This window comes from Pinus tabuliformis, chromosome 5_1, assembly GCF_031772625.1.
Source record: "Pinus tabuliformis cultivar Carrire ecotype Pingquan chromosome 5_1, CPIR1, whole genome shotgun sequence".
Classification (NCBI taxonomy): domain Eukaryota; kingdom Viridiplantae; phylum Streptophyta; class Pinopsida; order Pinales; family Pinaceae; genus Pinus; species Pinus tabuliformis.
In genome coordinates this window covers 638,170,483-638,187,340 of record NC_142305.1, presented here as the reverse complement: position 1 = coordinate 638,187,340, position 16,858 = coordinate 638,170,483, and the positions used below count along the sequence as shown (strand labels likewise).

The 16,858-nt window shown below is 43.6% G+C and overlaps 1 protein-coding gene across 1 annotated transcript; it reads right to left on the bottom strand.

The window, feature by feature from the left end:
- Positions 1 to 431: 431 nt before the first annotated feature.
- Positions 432 to 1,517, bottom strand: LOC149166587 (uncharacterized). Its single transcript, XM_089430200.1, has one exon. It carries the CDS (start codon positions 1,515 to 1,517, stop codon positions 432 to 434), a length of 1,086 nt encoding a protein of 361 aa, XP_089286326.1.
- Between the last annotated feature and the right edge of the window lie 15,341 nt (positions 1,518 to 16,858).

Sequence of the window (16,858 nt, the reverse complement as noted above, 5' to 3'; positions counted from 1 at the left end):
TCTGATGGACTTAACATCAACGGTAGGAAACTCACATTACATGGCATTCTTTGGAATTAGTTTGTTGTTTTCAAGTTGTGCCATTACATGGCATTCTTTGTAATTAGTTTGTTTTTTCCCATGGAAAATTCGTAATTTCATTAGTTAAAGAAATTACATTCTGTAGATGCATATGCATATTCCGATATTTCTATCAAAGAACACTGCGTCGGTAGAGGCAGTAAACAACAGCTACCCTCTCCACGCAGGGAAGTAGCCCAGACAGAGTCTGAAAGAGAGTCAAAATGATACAAAATAACAACCGAGTATATATTATCTTGATCCTCGTAGGGAGATAATATCAAAAACATGAACAGTACCAAAACTATGGCCGCATATCAAAACAAAAACAACATAGGAAATATGTACAAAATATGTTTCAGTTCCAATCTTTAATTCAAAATGTCCATAAATGGCCTGTGATAGAACTGGTGGTGTTCTCCATCAATCTGTTCAATGATCAGCCAGTTGCCTTGCTCCCGGATCGCGCCTTCTTTGGAAAGACGGTCAGCCTCTGTGTTCCGCTCCCTGTATATATGTTTACATGAAAAATGGTCAAATATGGAAATCAATCTTAAAGCCTCATCAAGAATGTGTCTCAATGTGAAAGTCCTGCAAGAAGATACTCTATTCAACCAATCACAGACAATCTTAGAGTCACCAAACAGCTGTAATGCAATGCAACCCTTCTCCAATGCAAAACGAATGATATGATAAGCTGCTGAAAGTTCTGCGAAGTTATTTGTGCCCCTTCTAAAGCCCATAGATAGGCTGTAAGAGTGCCTCCCAGATAAGTGTAGAATGGCCCCCCCACCACAGCCATCATCTTGTGCTGCCCCATCAAAGTATGCCCAGGGTCTACTGGGGTCAATCTGTTCTCGGGTGATAGAGCGGGGAGTAGGGGGAGAAGGGTCATCAGGGATGAGATCATAGTCTGCTTTGATCATGGCCACCAAACTAGACCATCTAGGGGGGATGTTATGGAAAATCAATTGATTCCGAGCTATCCAAATAGCCCAACAGAACAGCAGGGGAAGGTTTCTCAATTTATGAGGCAAGACAGATTGGTACCACATATCCCAGGCCTCAACCAGAGAGTCTGAAAACCAATCACAATTAGAGGGGACAACAGCAGACACCAGATGCCAAGCACTACGCACAATGTGGCAATGTAGGAAAATGTGGAAAGCAGACTCTCCTGCATTGTTGCAAAAGTAACACCAGTGAGGGCCATAAAAGGCTCGTTTCAGCAGGTTATCCCCCGTGGGGATCTTGTTTTTCAAAATACACCACATAAGAACTCTGGATCTAGGAGGCGCTTTAAGCTTCCAGAGGAGTTTCCACCACTGTAATATGACCAGAGGCTTACGCAGATTAGCCAGGACCAAATAACCCTCCTTGGGTGTATATCTCCCAGATTTCGCCAGGGCCCAGATAATCTTGTCCTCCCCCTTCGTGATACGGATATGTGCCTCCATAAGAGCCTGTGTAAAGTCCCTCCAGTGCTGCCTCCAATGTGGTGGGATATTAAGCTGGCCAACAGTTTTCCAAGCCTGTTGAAGGAAGGAGGAGTTATGTACGTCTGCAATATGAGCGAGGTGTGTGATATGCTACTCCTTTAAGTGTGCTAATAGAGCTGGAGGCAGTCTATGCATGTCCCCACAACCAATCCACGGATCAATCCCAATGCGCACACTGTCCCCCGAATGAATCCTCCAGGTAATGCCAGAGCGGATGGGCTCCAAAGCCTTTAGAACAACCTTCCAAATAATCGATATGCCTGTGTAGGGACCAGCCGGCCTTCGGATCCAATCCACTACTCAAGCCGGAGCAATGTATTTCGAGTAAGCAACCCTGGTCCATAAACTGTCCGAAGCCACCAATTGCCATCCAAGCTTCGCAGCCAGCGCAGATGAAAATTCATCCAGCTTCTTGAGGCCCCAACCCCCCCATTTTTTAGGGAGAGTGAGCGCATCCCAATTAACCCAAGAAAATATTCTCCCTGGCTGTTTACCTCTCCATAAGAATCTGTAGCAAATATTTTGGATCCTGGACAGAATGCCTCTAGGGATCCAGGCCAGGGACATCCAGTAAACAGGAGTCGCTTCCAGAACGCTTTTGATGAGGGTCAAACAGCCAGCACGAGAGAGAAACCTAAGGTACCATATGCTGAGCCTTTTCTCCAGCTTGGCAATGAGCCAAGTCCAATCCGCAATCTTGTACCCAATTGGTTTCAACTTGTAACCCAGATATTTCAATCCCTCTACCAGTTCCAACTGCGTGAAGTGGAATCTGTTAAGTGCATAATTAATTTCGTGCTGAGAGCATGCCATGACCATCAAAGTGGATTTTCCTTCATTAATGAGCATACCTGTGGCCTTCTGGAATAAGGAGAATATATCTCTGATCGATGTAATGTCCCCAACGCTACCATTGAGAAAAACTAGCACATCGTCCACAAACAGAAGGTGTGTAAGAGTGCAATTCTCCGTAATCTTTATACCCCTGAGTCTACCCCGCCTTTGTTCCTCCGAAATGATCCTACTGAATCCTTCCATAACTAGAAGAAAGAGCAATGGTGATAGAGGACACCCTTGCCTCAGTCCCCGAGCCGAGGTGAAGAAGGGGGTAGCACTACCGTTAACCAAAACACTGAAAGGTATGTTAGTGATGCATCCCATGATCCATTTAATGAATGAGAAAGGAAAACCAAGATGGGTAAGAAGCATCCTCAGGTATAACCAGTTAACCCTGTCAAAAGCTTTAGTTAAGTCCACCTTCATAACCATACCTTTACCTTTTTTGCAGTGTAGGGTGTGTAATACCTCCTGTGCCGTCCCTATCGCCTCATGAATTTGCCTGTCCTTCAGGAATGCAAATTGTTCAGGGAGGATATGCTTTGATAAGATAGGCTTCACACGATTAGCAATAATTTTAGCAATAATCTTGTACAAACAATTACAAAGCGAAATGGGACGAAAATCATCAAATGAAGAAGGATTATCTGTCTTCGGAATGAGGGCTATAAAAGTGGAGGTGATGGCAGCTTCCAAGCGCCCCGAGGTCCGAGACTCCTCTACGACACTGAGAAGATCCGACCCAATCACATCAAAGAAAGTTAGATAAAATTCAACAGACCAGCCATCAGGTCCAGGGCTTTTGTCTTTACTGAACCATTTCAAAGTGGCTTCCAGTTCTTCCAAGGTGACATCCCGAATCAGATCCTCCTCATCATCAAGCTCCACATATCTGGGGAAAAGCTGAGCGACTCTGATAATTTCTGCTAAATTAGTGTCTCTGGGGTCCCGGAAGGCAGATTTAAAATGAGAGTTTGCGAGTGAGGCAAGCTGAGGGAAAGTGTTAGCAGTACCTCCATGACCATCCTGCATTTGCCAAATAGTATTTATAGCTTTCCTACCATTAGCAAACTTATGATAAAATTTTGTATTTGCATCCCCTTCCCGAACCCAGATGGCTCTGCTCCTCAATCTCCATTTTTCTTCTCTATCCTTGAGTATATTTCCCCGAGTCGAGTAGAGGGTAGAGATGATGTGCTTGTGTTCTTCTGAGCTAAATAGACCACCTTGCTCCTGCTCAAAAAGCCCTAGCTCGACCTCAATCTGTCTCAGTTCTAGGTCCTCCTGTAATCTTTTATGATGAGCCCAATTTCTGGACATCTTTTTCAGCTCAGCTAGGTTATGGATAAAGCCAGCCGTAACAGAGCCCCTTTCCCCTGGAGGGTTCCTTTTCCAAAAATTGGTGACCATGCTGATGTATGATGCATCCTTAAGCCAGGTAGAACTGAATTTAAAAGGCCCTTTCGGCTTGTCTCTACCATTATCCAACTCCAGAAAAATAGGAAGGTGGTCCGAGAGACCACCCGAGCCAACCCATTGCCAGATGTTAAGCCCCAATTCCATGACCTGTTCCTTGACAAGAAATCTGTCTAGCCTTCTAGCCAGTCCATTCTCCCCCACTCTATTGTTCCTCCAAGTAGCTTGCAGCTTTGCAGCCGGGATGTCTATGAGATGGTGTTGATCCAATATGGAGGAAAAGTAGTCCGAGAGGGGATCCCTTTGTGCTTGGTGTCCCTAGGATTCTGCATGGCCAATAGAAAAATTGAGGTCCCCTCCGACAATAAGGTTCTCAGCCGAAAAAAGTTCCAGCTTCAGTAGGCGGTCCCAGAATTCAGGTCGGTTCTGGCAAGTCCCATATATGTTAACAATCCTGAAGGAGAGCCCCAGCTCCGCAGAGAGAACATCGGCTCCAATGAATCCCCGACCACCCCAGCCATTGATTTCCTCTATAGTACGGGTATTAATGCCCACAGCAAGGCCTCTAGACCGGCCATGGGCATCTAACCCAGAAAATCTCCACCTTGGCAGAATATGTTCAAGAGTTCGAGAAATGTCATTTGCAGGACCCAGGGTGTCACGCCCCCAATTCTTTTTTTGTTAAATTGGCCGGGTGTCGCACCGCCTAAGTAACCAACATCCTCCATTGTTAGCCTACTTTGCGAACTACACCTTAACATTCATCATAAACATGAATTATTATATTAATGTGCGGAAACCATTAATAATAAACATGATAGAACAACCAGGAACACATCATATGCAAGAGAATGCTTTTATTATATATATAAGAAGATTTTGTACAATGACCGGGAGCTTGGCTCGACCGGCGTTTCCCCCAAGTTGGGCGCCCACCCGTGCAAGAGCGCACGATGGTCTTGCCTCAACCCCAAAATACCACACAATATAACACAACCGAGTTCTTTTGTCGAACGAGCGAGCGCGCCCGTGCACGACCCACGCCCAACACAATCCAACCCCATTTACACACTTCGGCGAGTGAGCGCCCTTGCATGCCCACCACCCGCACCTCCAACCGCCATGCCAAGTCTAGAACCCATGCCCGGCAACCGGGCGCATCTCTTGCGCCTTGCTGCGGCTATCTCCCACTCGCACTTTTCTTTGTTGAAGACCGAAGCGATGATCGATGGTTAAAATGACAAGTCCTTCGCTATGTTTATACACTTCTTTGCGTGGAGGTCACGCCCTTGGCCGACCCCTCCACACTTCTCCAACCAACGCGTCCTCAAACGATATGCTATGCTAACATATGGTCGGCTCGCCCTTCGTTTGCCACGCTCCATGGTCGGCTTCATGACAAGCTCCCCTCGACTCGCCCATATAAACGTGAACACCAACTCGCCTATACATCATGTATTTCGCCCTTGGTTGTTCACGCGGAGTTTTTCATGCCTTAGTCGCATTTGTGGAGCGGGTGGAGCGCGCACCCGGTTGGTATCAACCGCAGGGCGTTACATCCTCCCCCACTCGAAATCATTGTCGCCCTCGACAATCCCGACTGCCTCAGAAGCTTCCTGTCATACTTCTCAATCTTCTTCTTCCATCTCCAAAGTGAGTCCTCCGATTCCCAGCTTTCTTCCTCCGGTGCATTCTTCCATCTGACAAGAAATTCCCGCCTCGTGTGGCAACCAATCCCTGTAGTTTTGAAGCTCAAAATCTTCTCCAACTCCAGTCCTGGCTTATCCACAATCCCGGCTGGTCCTCTCGGCAGTTCAGCTCTCTCCGGATGATCAGCATCAAGTGTGCATCTCTTCAAATAACTCATGTGAAAAACTGGATGCTTCATGTGCATATGGTGCGGAAGCTCCAGCTCGTAAGCAACTTCCCCCACTCTCTTCTTCACTCGAAATGGTCCCTCATACTTCCGTGTCAGTTTGCTTGCAGTCCCCTTGGCTGGCTGAAACTGCTCCCCGCTCCCCGGTAATCCTGAGAAACACCATATCTCCCACACTAAAGTGCGCATCCCATCTCCCTCGATTAGCATATTTCTTCATTCTCCTTGCAGCTTCGTGCAAGCGCAACCGTGCCAACTCCAAGGTCTCATCCCAAGCCTTCATGAACTTCTTCGCATGAGGACTCCTCAAAAAACCTCTTGTCACTACGGTATGCGGTGCAACCGGCATCTGCCCATTCACAAACTCGAATGGACTATACCCCGTCGCAAAACTCTTTTGAATATTGTAGCTAAACTGAGCAATATCCAAGAGTTAAGGCCAATTCTTCTGATCAGCCATCACATAATGTCGCAAGTAGTCCTCCAGCAATGCATTGATCCTCTCGGTCTGCCCATCTGTCTGTGGATGGTAACTCGAACTCATCAACAACTCTGTCCCGACTAACTTGAACAATGTGGTCCAAAATCTGCCTGTAAAACGCGGATCTCTATCCAACACAATGCTCAATGGCATTCCCTAATACTTCACTATGTTCTTAAAGAACAACTCCGTAGTCCGCTTGGCTCCACAAGGCATCTTTGTTGGAACAAAGATAGCATACTTGGAAAAATGATCAACCACGACCATTATCCCATTATACCCCTGAACCTGTGGCAACTGAGTGATGAAGTCCATCGAGACACTCATCCATGGTCTCTCAGGAATCGGTAAAGGCTGCAACAGTCCTCCTTGTCTCTGAGTATCCGATTTGTCCTGCTGACAAATGATGCACGTATGTACATACTCCTTTACATCCTCTCGCATCTTCTCCCAAAAGAATCCTCTCTCCAACAATGCCAAAGAACGACGCATCCCTGGGTGGCTAGCCCATGGCGAGTCGTGGCACTCCTTCAAAAGGTGCCTCCTGAGTCCAGATGACTTTGGAACATAGAGTCGGTTTCCAAAGAACAAGAACCCGTCTCGTAGAAAGAACTTTCGTGTCTTCCCCTCCTTTATCTGCTTCACTATATTTTGCGCCAAAGTATTGGTTTCAACACTTTCCTTGAGCTTATTCTGCATCTCTTCTGACATCTGAACTTGACTCCTACTCCTAGCTGCCCGATCTTCTCCTTCCTCCAATGCTGTAAGTTGTCCCTTCCTGCTAAGGGCATCTGCTATCGCATTGTGTCTTCCCGGTCTATACTCGATAGTCATGTCGAACTCTGCCAAGAAGTCCTGCCAACGAGCTTGCTTCGCAGAAAGCTTCGGTTGTGATGCAAAATAACTTGCTGCAACGTTGTCAGTCTTGACAACAAACGGCTTCCCAATCAGGTAATGCCTCCACACATGAAGACAGTGAATGATTGCAGTCATCTCCTTCTCATGGACCGGATACCTTCGTTCTCTATCCTGCAACTTCCGACTCTCGTACGCCACCAGATGCCCATCCTGCATAAGAACCCCTCCTATGGCAAAATTCGAAGCATCAGTGTGTACCTCAAATGGTCTCTCGAAGTCAGGAAACTTCAGTATCGGTGCTGTAACCATCCTCTTCTTCAAATCATCAAATGCCTCTTGACATTTGTTCGTCCAACTCCACCTCTTGTCTTTCTTCAATAGGTCTGTCAGTGCCGATGTCACCTTGGAGTACCCCTCTACAAACTTCCGTTGGTAGTTGGTCATGCCCAAGAACACCCTCATCTCATGGACATTCTTCGGTTCAACCCAGTCCTCGATCGCCTTCACTCTGCTCGGCTCCATCCGTATGTACCCTTGACCAACAATATGCCCAAGGAACGGAATCTCGGTCTGAGCGAACACACACTTAGACTTCTTCAAGAACAACTGATTTGCCCTCAGTGCCTCGAACACCATCGCCAAGTGCTTCTTATGATCCTCCATGTTGTCACTGAACACCACTATATCGTCCAAGTACACTACTATGAACGAATCCAAGTATGGCCGTAGGACATCATTCATCAAAGTGCAAAATGTAGTAGGAGCGTTACACAACCCGAATGGCATAACAAGGAACTCAAAGCTACCATACCTTGTTACTATCGCGGTCTTTTTCTCGTCTCCTTCAGCTATCCGCACCTGATAATACCCATGCCTCAAGTCCAACTTGGAAAACACTCGGGCTTTCGCAAGCTTGTCAAAGCAATCAACAGCCAATGGCAAAGGATACCTGTTCCTTACTGTCTGCTTGTTCAATGCACGGTAATCATAGCACATCCGTAGCTCATTCGAATCCTTCTTCCGCTGGAACAATATCGGAGCTCCATAAGGGGACCTTGAAGGTCTGATGAAACCTGCATCAGCTAACTCCTTTAGCTGTCGTTTCAATTCCTCCAACTCAGGTCCTGACAATCGATAAGGTGCTTTAGTCGGGGGTTGTTTTCCTGGCTCAAGCTCAATGCTATGGTCCACTGCACGCCTTGGTGGAAGCTTCTTTGGTAGCTCATCAGGCATCAAATCTGCATATTTGGTCAGCACCTCGGAAATCTCGGCTGGAATAGGCGTCCCCACTCCATCACCTTCGACATCCTTGAACATCACCGCATATGTCTCCATATCTGACTCCTTCATAGCCTTCTCCAAACTCAATGCAGAAACACGCTGCACCTTGACTTCCCTCCTTTGCCTATGAGTGGGCAAAGTCCAAGTTTGTGACTGTCCAACCAGCACCACCTCATCACAGAAGGGGACAACAATAGCCTTGTTGCCCTTCAAGAAATCCTGTCCGAGTATCATATCGAAGTCATTCATCTCCATCACTGTGAAGTCCAACTGACCCTTCCAGTCTTTTATCTGCACAGGCACTTCGTGTGCCAAACCCGCCACTTTAGCTCTAGAGTTCACTGCCTTGACTTCCACATTTGATGGGAAGATCATCAGTCCAACCTCTTTTGCTAACCGTGTCGTCATGAAGCTATGAGTGGCTCGCGTGTCCACCAGAGCTTGAATGGTCTTGCCATGCACCATCAAGTCCACGAAACCCAGACTGTTAATCCATGATTTCTCCATAACTTTTCCCTGCATATATGTCTGTTCTCTGCGTTCATCATCAAGCAACGACTTCACCACCTGTGAACCTGCTTCGATACCACCTCTCACGCCCCCAATTCTTTTTTTGTTAAATTGGTCGGGTGCGGCACCGCCTAAGTAACCAACATCCTCCATTGTTAGCTTACTTTGTGAACTACGCCTTAACATTCATCATAAACATGAATTATTATATTAATGTGCGGAAACCATTAATAACAAACATGATAGAACAACCAGGAACACATCATATGCAAGAGAATGCTTTTATTATATATATAAGAAGATTTTGTACAATGACCGGGAGCTTGGCTCGACCGGCGTTTCACCCGAGTTGGGCGCCCACCCGTGCAAGAGCGCACGGTGGTCTTGCCTCAACCCCAAAATACAACACAATATAACACAACCGAGTTCTTTTGTCGAACGGGCGGGCGCGCCCGTGCACGACCCATGCCCAACACAATCCAACCCCGTTTACACACTTCAACGGGCGAGCGCCCTTGCACGCCCACCACCCACACCTCCAACCGCCGTGCCAAGTCTAGAACCCATGCCCGACAACCGGGCGCATCTCTTGCGCCTTGCTGCGGCTATCTCCCACTCGCACTTTTCTTTGTTGAAGACCGAAGCGATGATCGATGGTTAAAATGACAAGTCCTTCACTATGTTTATACACTTCTTTGCGTGGAGGTCATGCCCTTGGCCGACCCCTCCACACTTCTCCAACCAACGAGTCCTCAAATGATACGCTATGCTAACATATGGTCGGCTCGCCCTTCATTTGCCATGCTCCATGGTCGGCTTCATGACGAGCTCCCCTCGACTCGCCCATATAAATGTGAACACCAACTCGCCTATACATCATGTATTTCGCCCTTGGTTGTTCACGCGGAGTTTTTCATGCCTTAGTCGCATTTGTGGAGCACGCGCCCGGTTGGTATCAACCGCAGGGCGTTACACAGGGTCTCCTGAAGGAAAATGATGTCCAAAGCTTCCGCAGCTAGTAATCGACGAAGTGCTAGTTTTTTATCGGGCCTAGCAAGCCCTCTGCAATTAAAGGATAGAATCTTCATGGAGGGGGTTCAGAGGGGGTAGTTCTTGCTCTAAGAACCCCAGGAATGGTTGATTGCTTGCCCATTGCAATGTCAACATCCGCTTGGGCTTGGCCGATTTTGAAATCAGAGGGGCGGCCGCGGGAAGCCTTGAAAGAGGGTAGGGGGTGGAGGATATCAAGACCCACCTGATCAGGGGCCATGTTCCTTAAGCGAGACCGGGTGATGTATCTAGGAACCAAAGCCGACGACAAGGATGTCGAGGGTAGAGGGGTAGGGGTGCAAAAGGTAGAAGGGGAGGAGTGGGGAAGAGAGGGGGGGGGGGGGGGGGGCTAACTTCGCATGCATTATGAACAGGGGCTTCAAATGAGAAAACAGAGCCCGGATCCAAAATCTGCTCAGCATTAGAATTATGAACATCAGAAAAGCAATGAGTGGGAGGTAAATGGGTGGATTGCATACCTGAAGTGATGGAATCCCCTGAGGCAGCAGCGGCCGAACCAGGAACAGAAGGCGTGGATCGATGGGGCGGCCGACCACGCTTCCTCGGAGCGCTGAGAGCAGGTGTTGGAGATCTCAAAACAGGTCCCGAGAGAGTGGTAGTACCTCCAGAGCGAGGGGTAGCCAACCTCTGAATATCCACAGATGCATGAGGCAGTTCCTCTTCGTCAGGGTCTTCATGAGACTGAGCCTCCTGCTCAGGTGCATTCAGAGGGGTATGTCTCACAAATTGTCTGTTGTTCCACTTGTTCAGAGGACAGTCTTTGAATAAATGCCCCACCTTGTGGCAGCGGCGACACCTGAACGGGACTCCCTCATAGTCCAGCAACTGCCTCCTCGCAACGTCCCTCCACTGAATATTAATAAATTCCGGAAGCCCATCTGTGAGGTCCAAATAAACTAAAATCCTGGCGAATGCCATTTTCCTGGTGGAAATAAATGAGTCATCATAGGTAAGAAACTTGCCCATGGCATCCCCAATCTGTTTGAAAATCTGCTCAGTCCAGAAGTGAACGGGAAGACCAGGGAGACGAACCCAAATCGGTCCTGCCCCCGCCCTTTCCAGTTCTGGGTCAAACAAAGGCGTCCATCTTCGGAGGAGGACAGGAGCCTGGTCTATGTGCCAGATTGTGGAGAGAACCCAGTTAGTGTGGGCAAGACATTTAAACCTTAGCGCGAACCACCCACGAACAAAAGTCTGTACCCTAGGAGGTTCCGACAGGTGGTGACCCCAAACCTCCATAGTCCATTTTTGGAGCCGCTCCACACTGTAGTGCCGGCCCCTCACACGCCCCACCAGAACCTTCTCCGCCAAATCCATGGCTTCACTGAACGTCGTGTCCTCGGCAAGCTTGAGAAAGATTTCGTTACTACACAGAGGGAGGCGCTTTTTTCTCTTGGAAGTCCCTTTCTGTTTGCCGCTCATGCCACCAGCCAAATTATCCTCCTGTACCACCTCGTGTGAAGCCTGGACCTTATTTGTCAGAGGGCCTTTAGCTCCAAGGTTGTCGAAATGCCCCGAAATGATCCCAATACCAGTGAAATTGCCCGTAGAAGGGTTTCCCGAGATCTGCGGCGGTGAATGTACCTGCTGCCTACCCACCTTAGCCGAAGGGCCCTCCTCCAAGGGTTTTTCCGCAACTATCTCCGCAGGAATGGAACCTTGGTCTAGCCCTAGGGTTTGAGTCACCGGGGCATTCCAAAGCGCGGCCTCCGCTTGAGAGTCTGTGAGAAGCGGCGGACCAGTGTATTCTCGAATAGCAGCCGCTCCAACCGGAACCGAGATGGAAGGAATGTGCCGAGAGAGTGTAGGGAGTGCATCGACCTCAGCTGTTAGTTCATGGTCGAATACTAAAAAGTCATCCACTGTGGTCCCCGACTGCACCCAAATCGGCTGGTTTTTCGACGGAATCGCGGAAGAAGCGGTTTTGTCCTCCATGTCTGTCTATGACCTGAGCTGACAGCTGCCTGCTGGACTGTCGAAGAGGAACCACAAACCGTCTAGGGGAGATCAAAACTAACCGACAATAACCGCAAACTGCTATGGGTTGAAACCGTGGTTGATGCTGAGGAAACCGTAACCAGTTCTAGAGGGCACCCGCCGGGAAGCTTCATCACAGAACCAGGTGCTCAACGGGGCTCGAAACCCTATCCCCAATCTCCAGCATTACTCGATTCCATCACCACTCCCCTAATTAGTTTGTTGTTCCTCAAGTTGTGCAATTTTCTAAGAAGGAAATTTATCAGAATCATCAACATTTTCCATGTCATTCACATTTTCAATCTACTTCTCAGTATGTTTCTTAGATTTCCTTGATTTATCAGAATCATCAATAATCTCCATGTCATTCACATTTTCAATCTACTTCTCAGTGTGTTTTTTAGATTTCCTTGTCACTAGCTAATGACCTTTTGTGCAATTTTCCAAGAAGGAAATTTATCAGAATCGTCAACAATTTCCATGTCATTCACATTTTCAATCTACTTCTCAGTATGTTTTTTAGATTTCCTTGATTTATCAGAATCATCAACAATCTCCATGTCATTCACATTTTCAATCAACTTCTCAGTATGTTTTTTAGATTTCCTTTTCACTAGCTAATGACCTTTTGTGCAATTTTCCAAGAAGGAAATTTATTAGAATTGTCAACAATTTCCATGTCATTCACATTTTCAATCTATCATTCACATTTTCAATCTACTTCTCAGTATGTTTTTTAGATTTCCTTGATTTATCAGAATCATCAACAATCTCCATGTCATTCACATTTTCAATCTACTTCTCAGTATGTTTTTTAGATTTCCTTGTCACTAGCTAATGACATTTTGTGCAATTTTCCAAGAAGGAAATTTATCAGAATTGTCAACAATCTCCATGCCATTCACATTTTCAATCTACTTCTCAGTATGTTTTTTATATTTCCTTGTCACTAGCTAATGACCTTTTGTGCAATTGTCCAAGAAGGAAATTATCAAAATCGTCAACAACCTTGTGTGGAAATTATCAAAATCATCAACAACCTTTTGTGCAATTGTCCAGATTTCCTTGTCACTAGCTAATGATGACCTTTTGTGCAATTGTCCAAGAAGGAAATTATCTAAATCATCAACATGTCATTCACATTTCCAATCTACTTCTTAGTATGTTTTTTAGATTTCCTTGATTTATCAGAATCATCAACAATCTCCATGTCATTCACATTTGTAATCTACTTCTTAGTATGTTTTTTAGATTTCCTTGTCACTAGCTAATGACCTTTTGTGCAATTTTCCAAGAAGGAAATTTATCAGAATCGTTCTCCATGCCATTCACATTTTCAATCTACTTCTCAGTATGTTTTTTAGATTTCCTTAAGACTTCCTTGTCACTAGCTACCTTTTCCTTTTCCTCTTAAGGACTATATGCATGTTCTATTCCTTACTTTTGATAGATTGTCACTACCATCATCCTCATCACAAGTCTCATTTGTTTTCTTCTCATATTTATAAGTCTCATTTGTTTTGCCAAAATCGAGACTTTCTTAGTAGAATTTCAATGGATCCTCCTGCTGTAATAGCTCCATATTTACCTCTCCATCTTCCTTGGTTTGAACGAAATTCTTCATCTTACCAGCAGGATTAAAGATAAGTCTCATTTGTTTTGCCAAAATCGAGACTTTCTTAGTAGAATTTCAATGGATCCTCCTCCTGTAATAGCCTATGTTACCAGAAACGAGAAATGGGAAACGAAACGAGAAACGAAAACGATACGAGAAACGGAGTTTGGAGGTTTCGCACTCAAGAAACGAGGAGAGAGAAAATGAAAATAAAAATAAAAAATACAGCGTTAGTTTCAATTTTCAATATAGTTTCAACTAAATTTCTAGCCCAAATTTTATTAAAAACCTAAATAATTTAAATAAAAAACTGATGCTTAGCAAATTGACTATTAAATATATACATTCTTATGCCTCCTAATCAATTAAGTGTATACATTTTTATGCGTTTTGCGCCTTCAGCTAATTATTGTTTCCTTAAAAAAATTCCAAATAATTAGATATATATATATATATATATATATATATATAAACAATAAATATAATTTGCAATTAAATGTGAATTTCTTGAGCCACATATAGAATAGTGTTTAAACTATGAATTTTAACAATATACATGTTAAAGGAAAACAAATCAACTAAAAAAGGGACAATATACATGTTAAAGGAAAACAAATCAACTAAAAAAGGGACAATAGTACAGAAATGATCAACTTTCTATATACTTGGCATAGGCCTCTAGGTTATTGAATGAATACATGAGTGAAATCTACAATAAAGAGTGAAAATACAGGGCTGAGAATGACATGCAAAAGAGCGAACTACCACCGGTAAAAAATTTCCCATAAAATATATGCACCCGTTAACTAAAATGACCGTAGAAAACGGCGTTTCCGTCTGGTTTCTGTTTCTTACACGTTTTTTACGGGGAACGGTGGCAACCGTCCCGTTTCTGGTAACATAGGTAATAGCTCCATATTTACCTCTCCATCTTCCTTGGTTTGAACGAAATTCTTCATCTTACCAGCAGGATTAAAGTGAAGTGTGAGAGTTTGATCAGCGTGCTTATCTTCAATACTTACATCCTTTTTATCTCCAACTCCTTGCACTTCACACTATAGGGAACTAGTGTTATAGCAGGTTAAGTGTGAGAGTTTGATTAGCATGCTTATCTTCAATACTTACATCCTTTTTATCTCCAACTCGTTCATGCACTTCGCACTATAGGAAACTAGTGTTATAGCGGATGGTTATCATATGTGTTTTGAATATTCCCTTGCGTCATAATTTGGAGTAATATATTCTTCTTTAAGATCAAAGAAACTCAAACTAGTGTTATAGTGGATGGTTATCATATGTGTTGTGAATATTCCCTTGCGTCATAATTTGGAGTAATATATTCTTCTTTCATATCAAAGAAACTCAATCCCTGCGCTATCTCAGCTAAATGTCATATACTTCTAAGCTAAATGTCATATACTTCTAATATTGATTCTAAATGTCATATACTTCTAATACTGATTCCCAAAAATCTGGAAAACAAAATGCTTCTTTTTATTTCGAACAAAGAAATTTGACGACTTAGCATACTGCCTATAACCCTACAAACGTTTATGGGGAAGAAATGATCATATACGACTTTGCGAAAGAAATCATACATTTTAATATAGGTATTTTTATCTTCATAAAAATACTCCCACCCTTGTGAGGAAATTCTAGGCTTCCATTATCAAATGCTCATGTTCCTTTTGAGTTCACATATCCTTTCCATGAAAGAATTTTGGGTTTTTTAAAGATTAAATGAAACCCCCCCCTCCAAAATATTGGGGAACACTAGTGTGTTGGGTCTATCTCATGTTTTATATCTTCTCATGGTATAATCATTCATCTCATATTTTATCTCCTCATGGTATAATCATTCAATCATTCAATGCCTTGACAGAATGCCAAATGCATTTGCCGAATACCAAAACAAAAAATATGAATAAGGTCACCCAAACATACCAAACATAACGTGATATGTCTTATGAACTTTGAACTTTTTCCATTAGCTATGAAAGCCATTGGTTTAGAATACCGAAAATAGCACCATGTGCATCCAAGAAGGAATCAACTTCATATATCATAAGGAGCTTAGTTTGCTTTGGAAGGTGCGGCATTTTTTAGAATCTAGAAATTTTTTTTAGAACGTAGAAGGTGTTAAAACGGACATGTTTTCCCTTCTTTCAATTTCATGAGCCGCTATTTAAAATAATAGTGGAAATAATAAAATAAGATTAGATTACATCATCAAATTTTAGAGGGAAAAAAGAAAAATCTACATTTTAAACTTATCTTCTTTATGGTTTTACTCAAATAATTCCTAATCAAAGGATTACTCATGAGCTGCTATTTACAATAATAGTGGAAATAATAAAATAAGATTAGATTACATCATCAAATTTTAGAGGGAAAAAAAACTACATTTTCAACTTATCTCTCTATGGTTTTACTCAAATAATTCATTATCAAAGGATTACCCATGTTGTATACTTTCAAGGACCCTACTACTACACGAAAAATGAGAAATACATGAAAAAACATTATTGCAATAACGTTTTTCATGTTTTTCTCATTTTTCATGTGGCAGGGTCCATCAAAAGTATACAACAAGGGTACTCCTTGGATGAGGAAGTAAATTCTGCATCCAACGAGTGCCCCACTTGAAATTTGAGTAAAACAGTAGAGAGATAAATTGAAAATACGAGTTGAAAAAATAGTTTTTTTATTTTTATTTTTTACTCTAAAAATGGTGAATCATCTCTCATGGTTGACATCATCATCTTGAATCTTATTGGTTCTTATAAAGTTTATTGCTTCTTATAAAGTTGATTTTGTTTGTACATTTTGTCTTGAGGCCCAATTTAGACCTCAAAATTTCTCTAATGATAAACTCGTTGAAATCAAAAGCCCTTGTCATAAATCCAATGTTCACCAACCATGAAGCCCAACCTTTGTTCTCCTTCCTCGGTTGTTCTTGCATTTCTAAACACTGTTTAAGCCCAATCTTTGTTCTCCTTCCTCTCTTGTTCTTGCATTTCTAAATACCATTTATATGCATGCAATGGATGAGTGGAAATCTCTGTTATATTGATCGAACGAGTTGATTCAAAATGGTTCACCTTACCTTTTGGGAGCCATATTTCTTCTTATTTTTCTTCGTTCTTTTACCTCTATGTGCATCCCAAGTTCTTGTCGAAATTCCCTCTATGTGCATCCCAAGTTCTTATCAAAATTCTCTATCCTTTTCGAAGGATTATGGAAAATTCCATTTGTTCTTATCAAAATTCTCTATCCTTTTCGAAGGATTATGGAAAATTCCATTATTTATTAAATTGCAAAGTCTCTGCACAATTTTTTCTAAATTATTCCACCTCTATGTGCATCCCAAGTTCTTA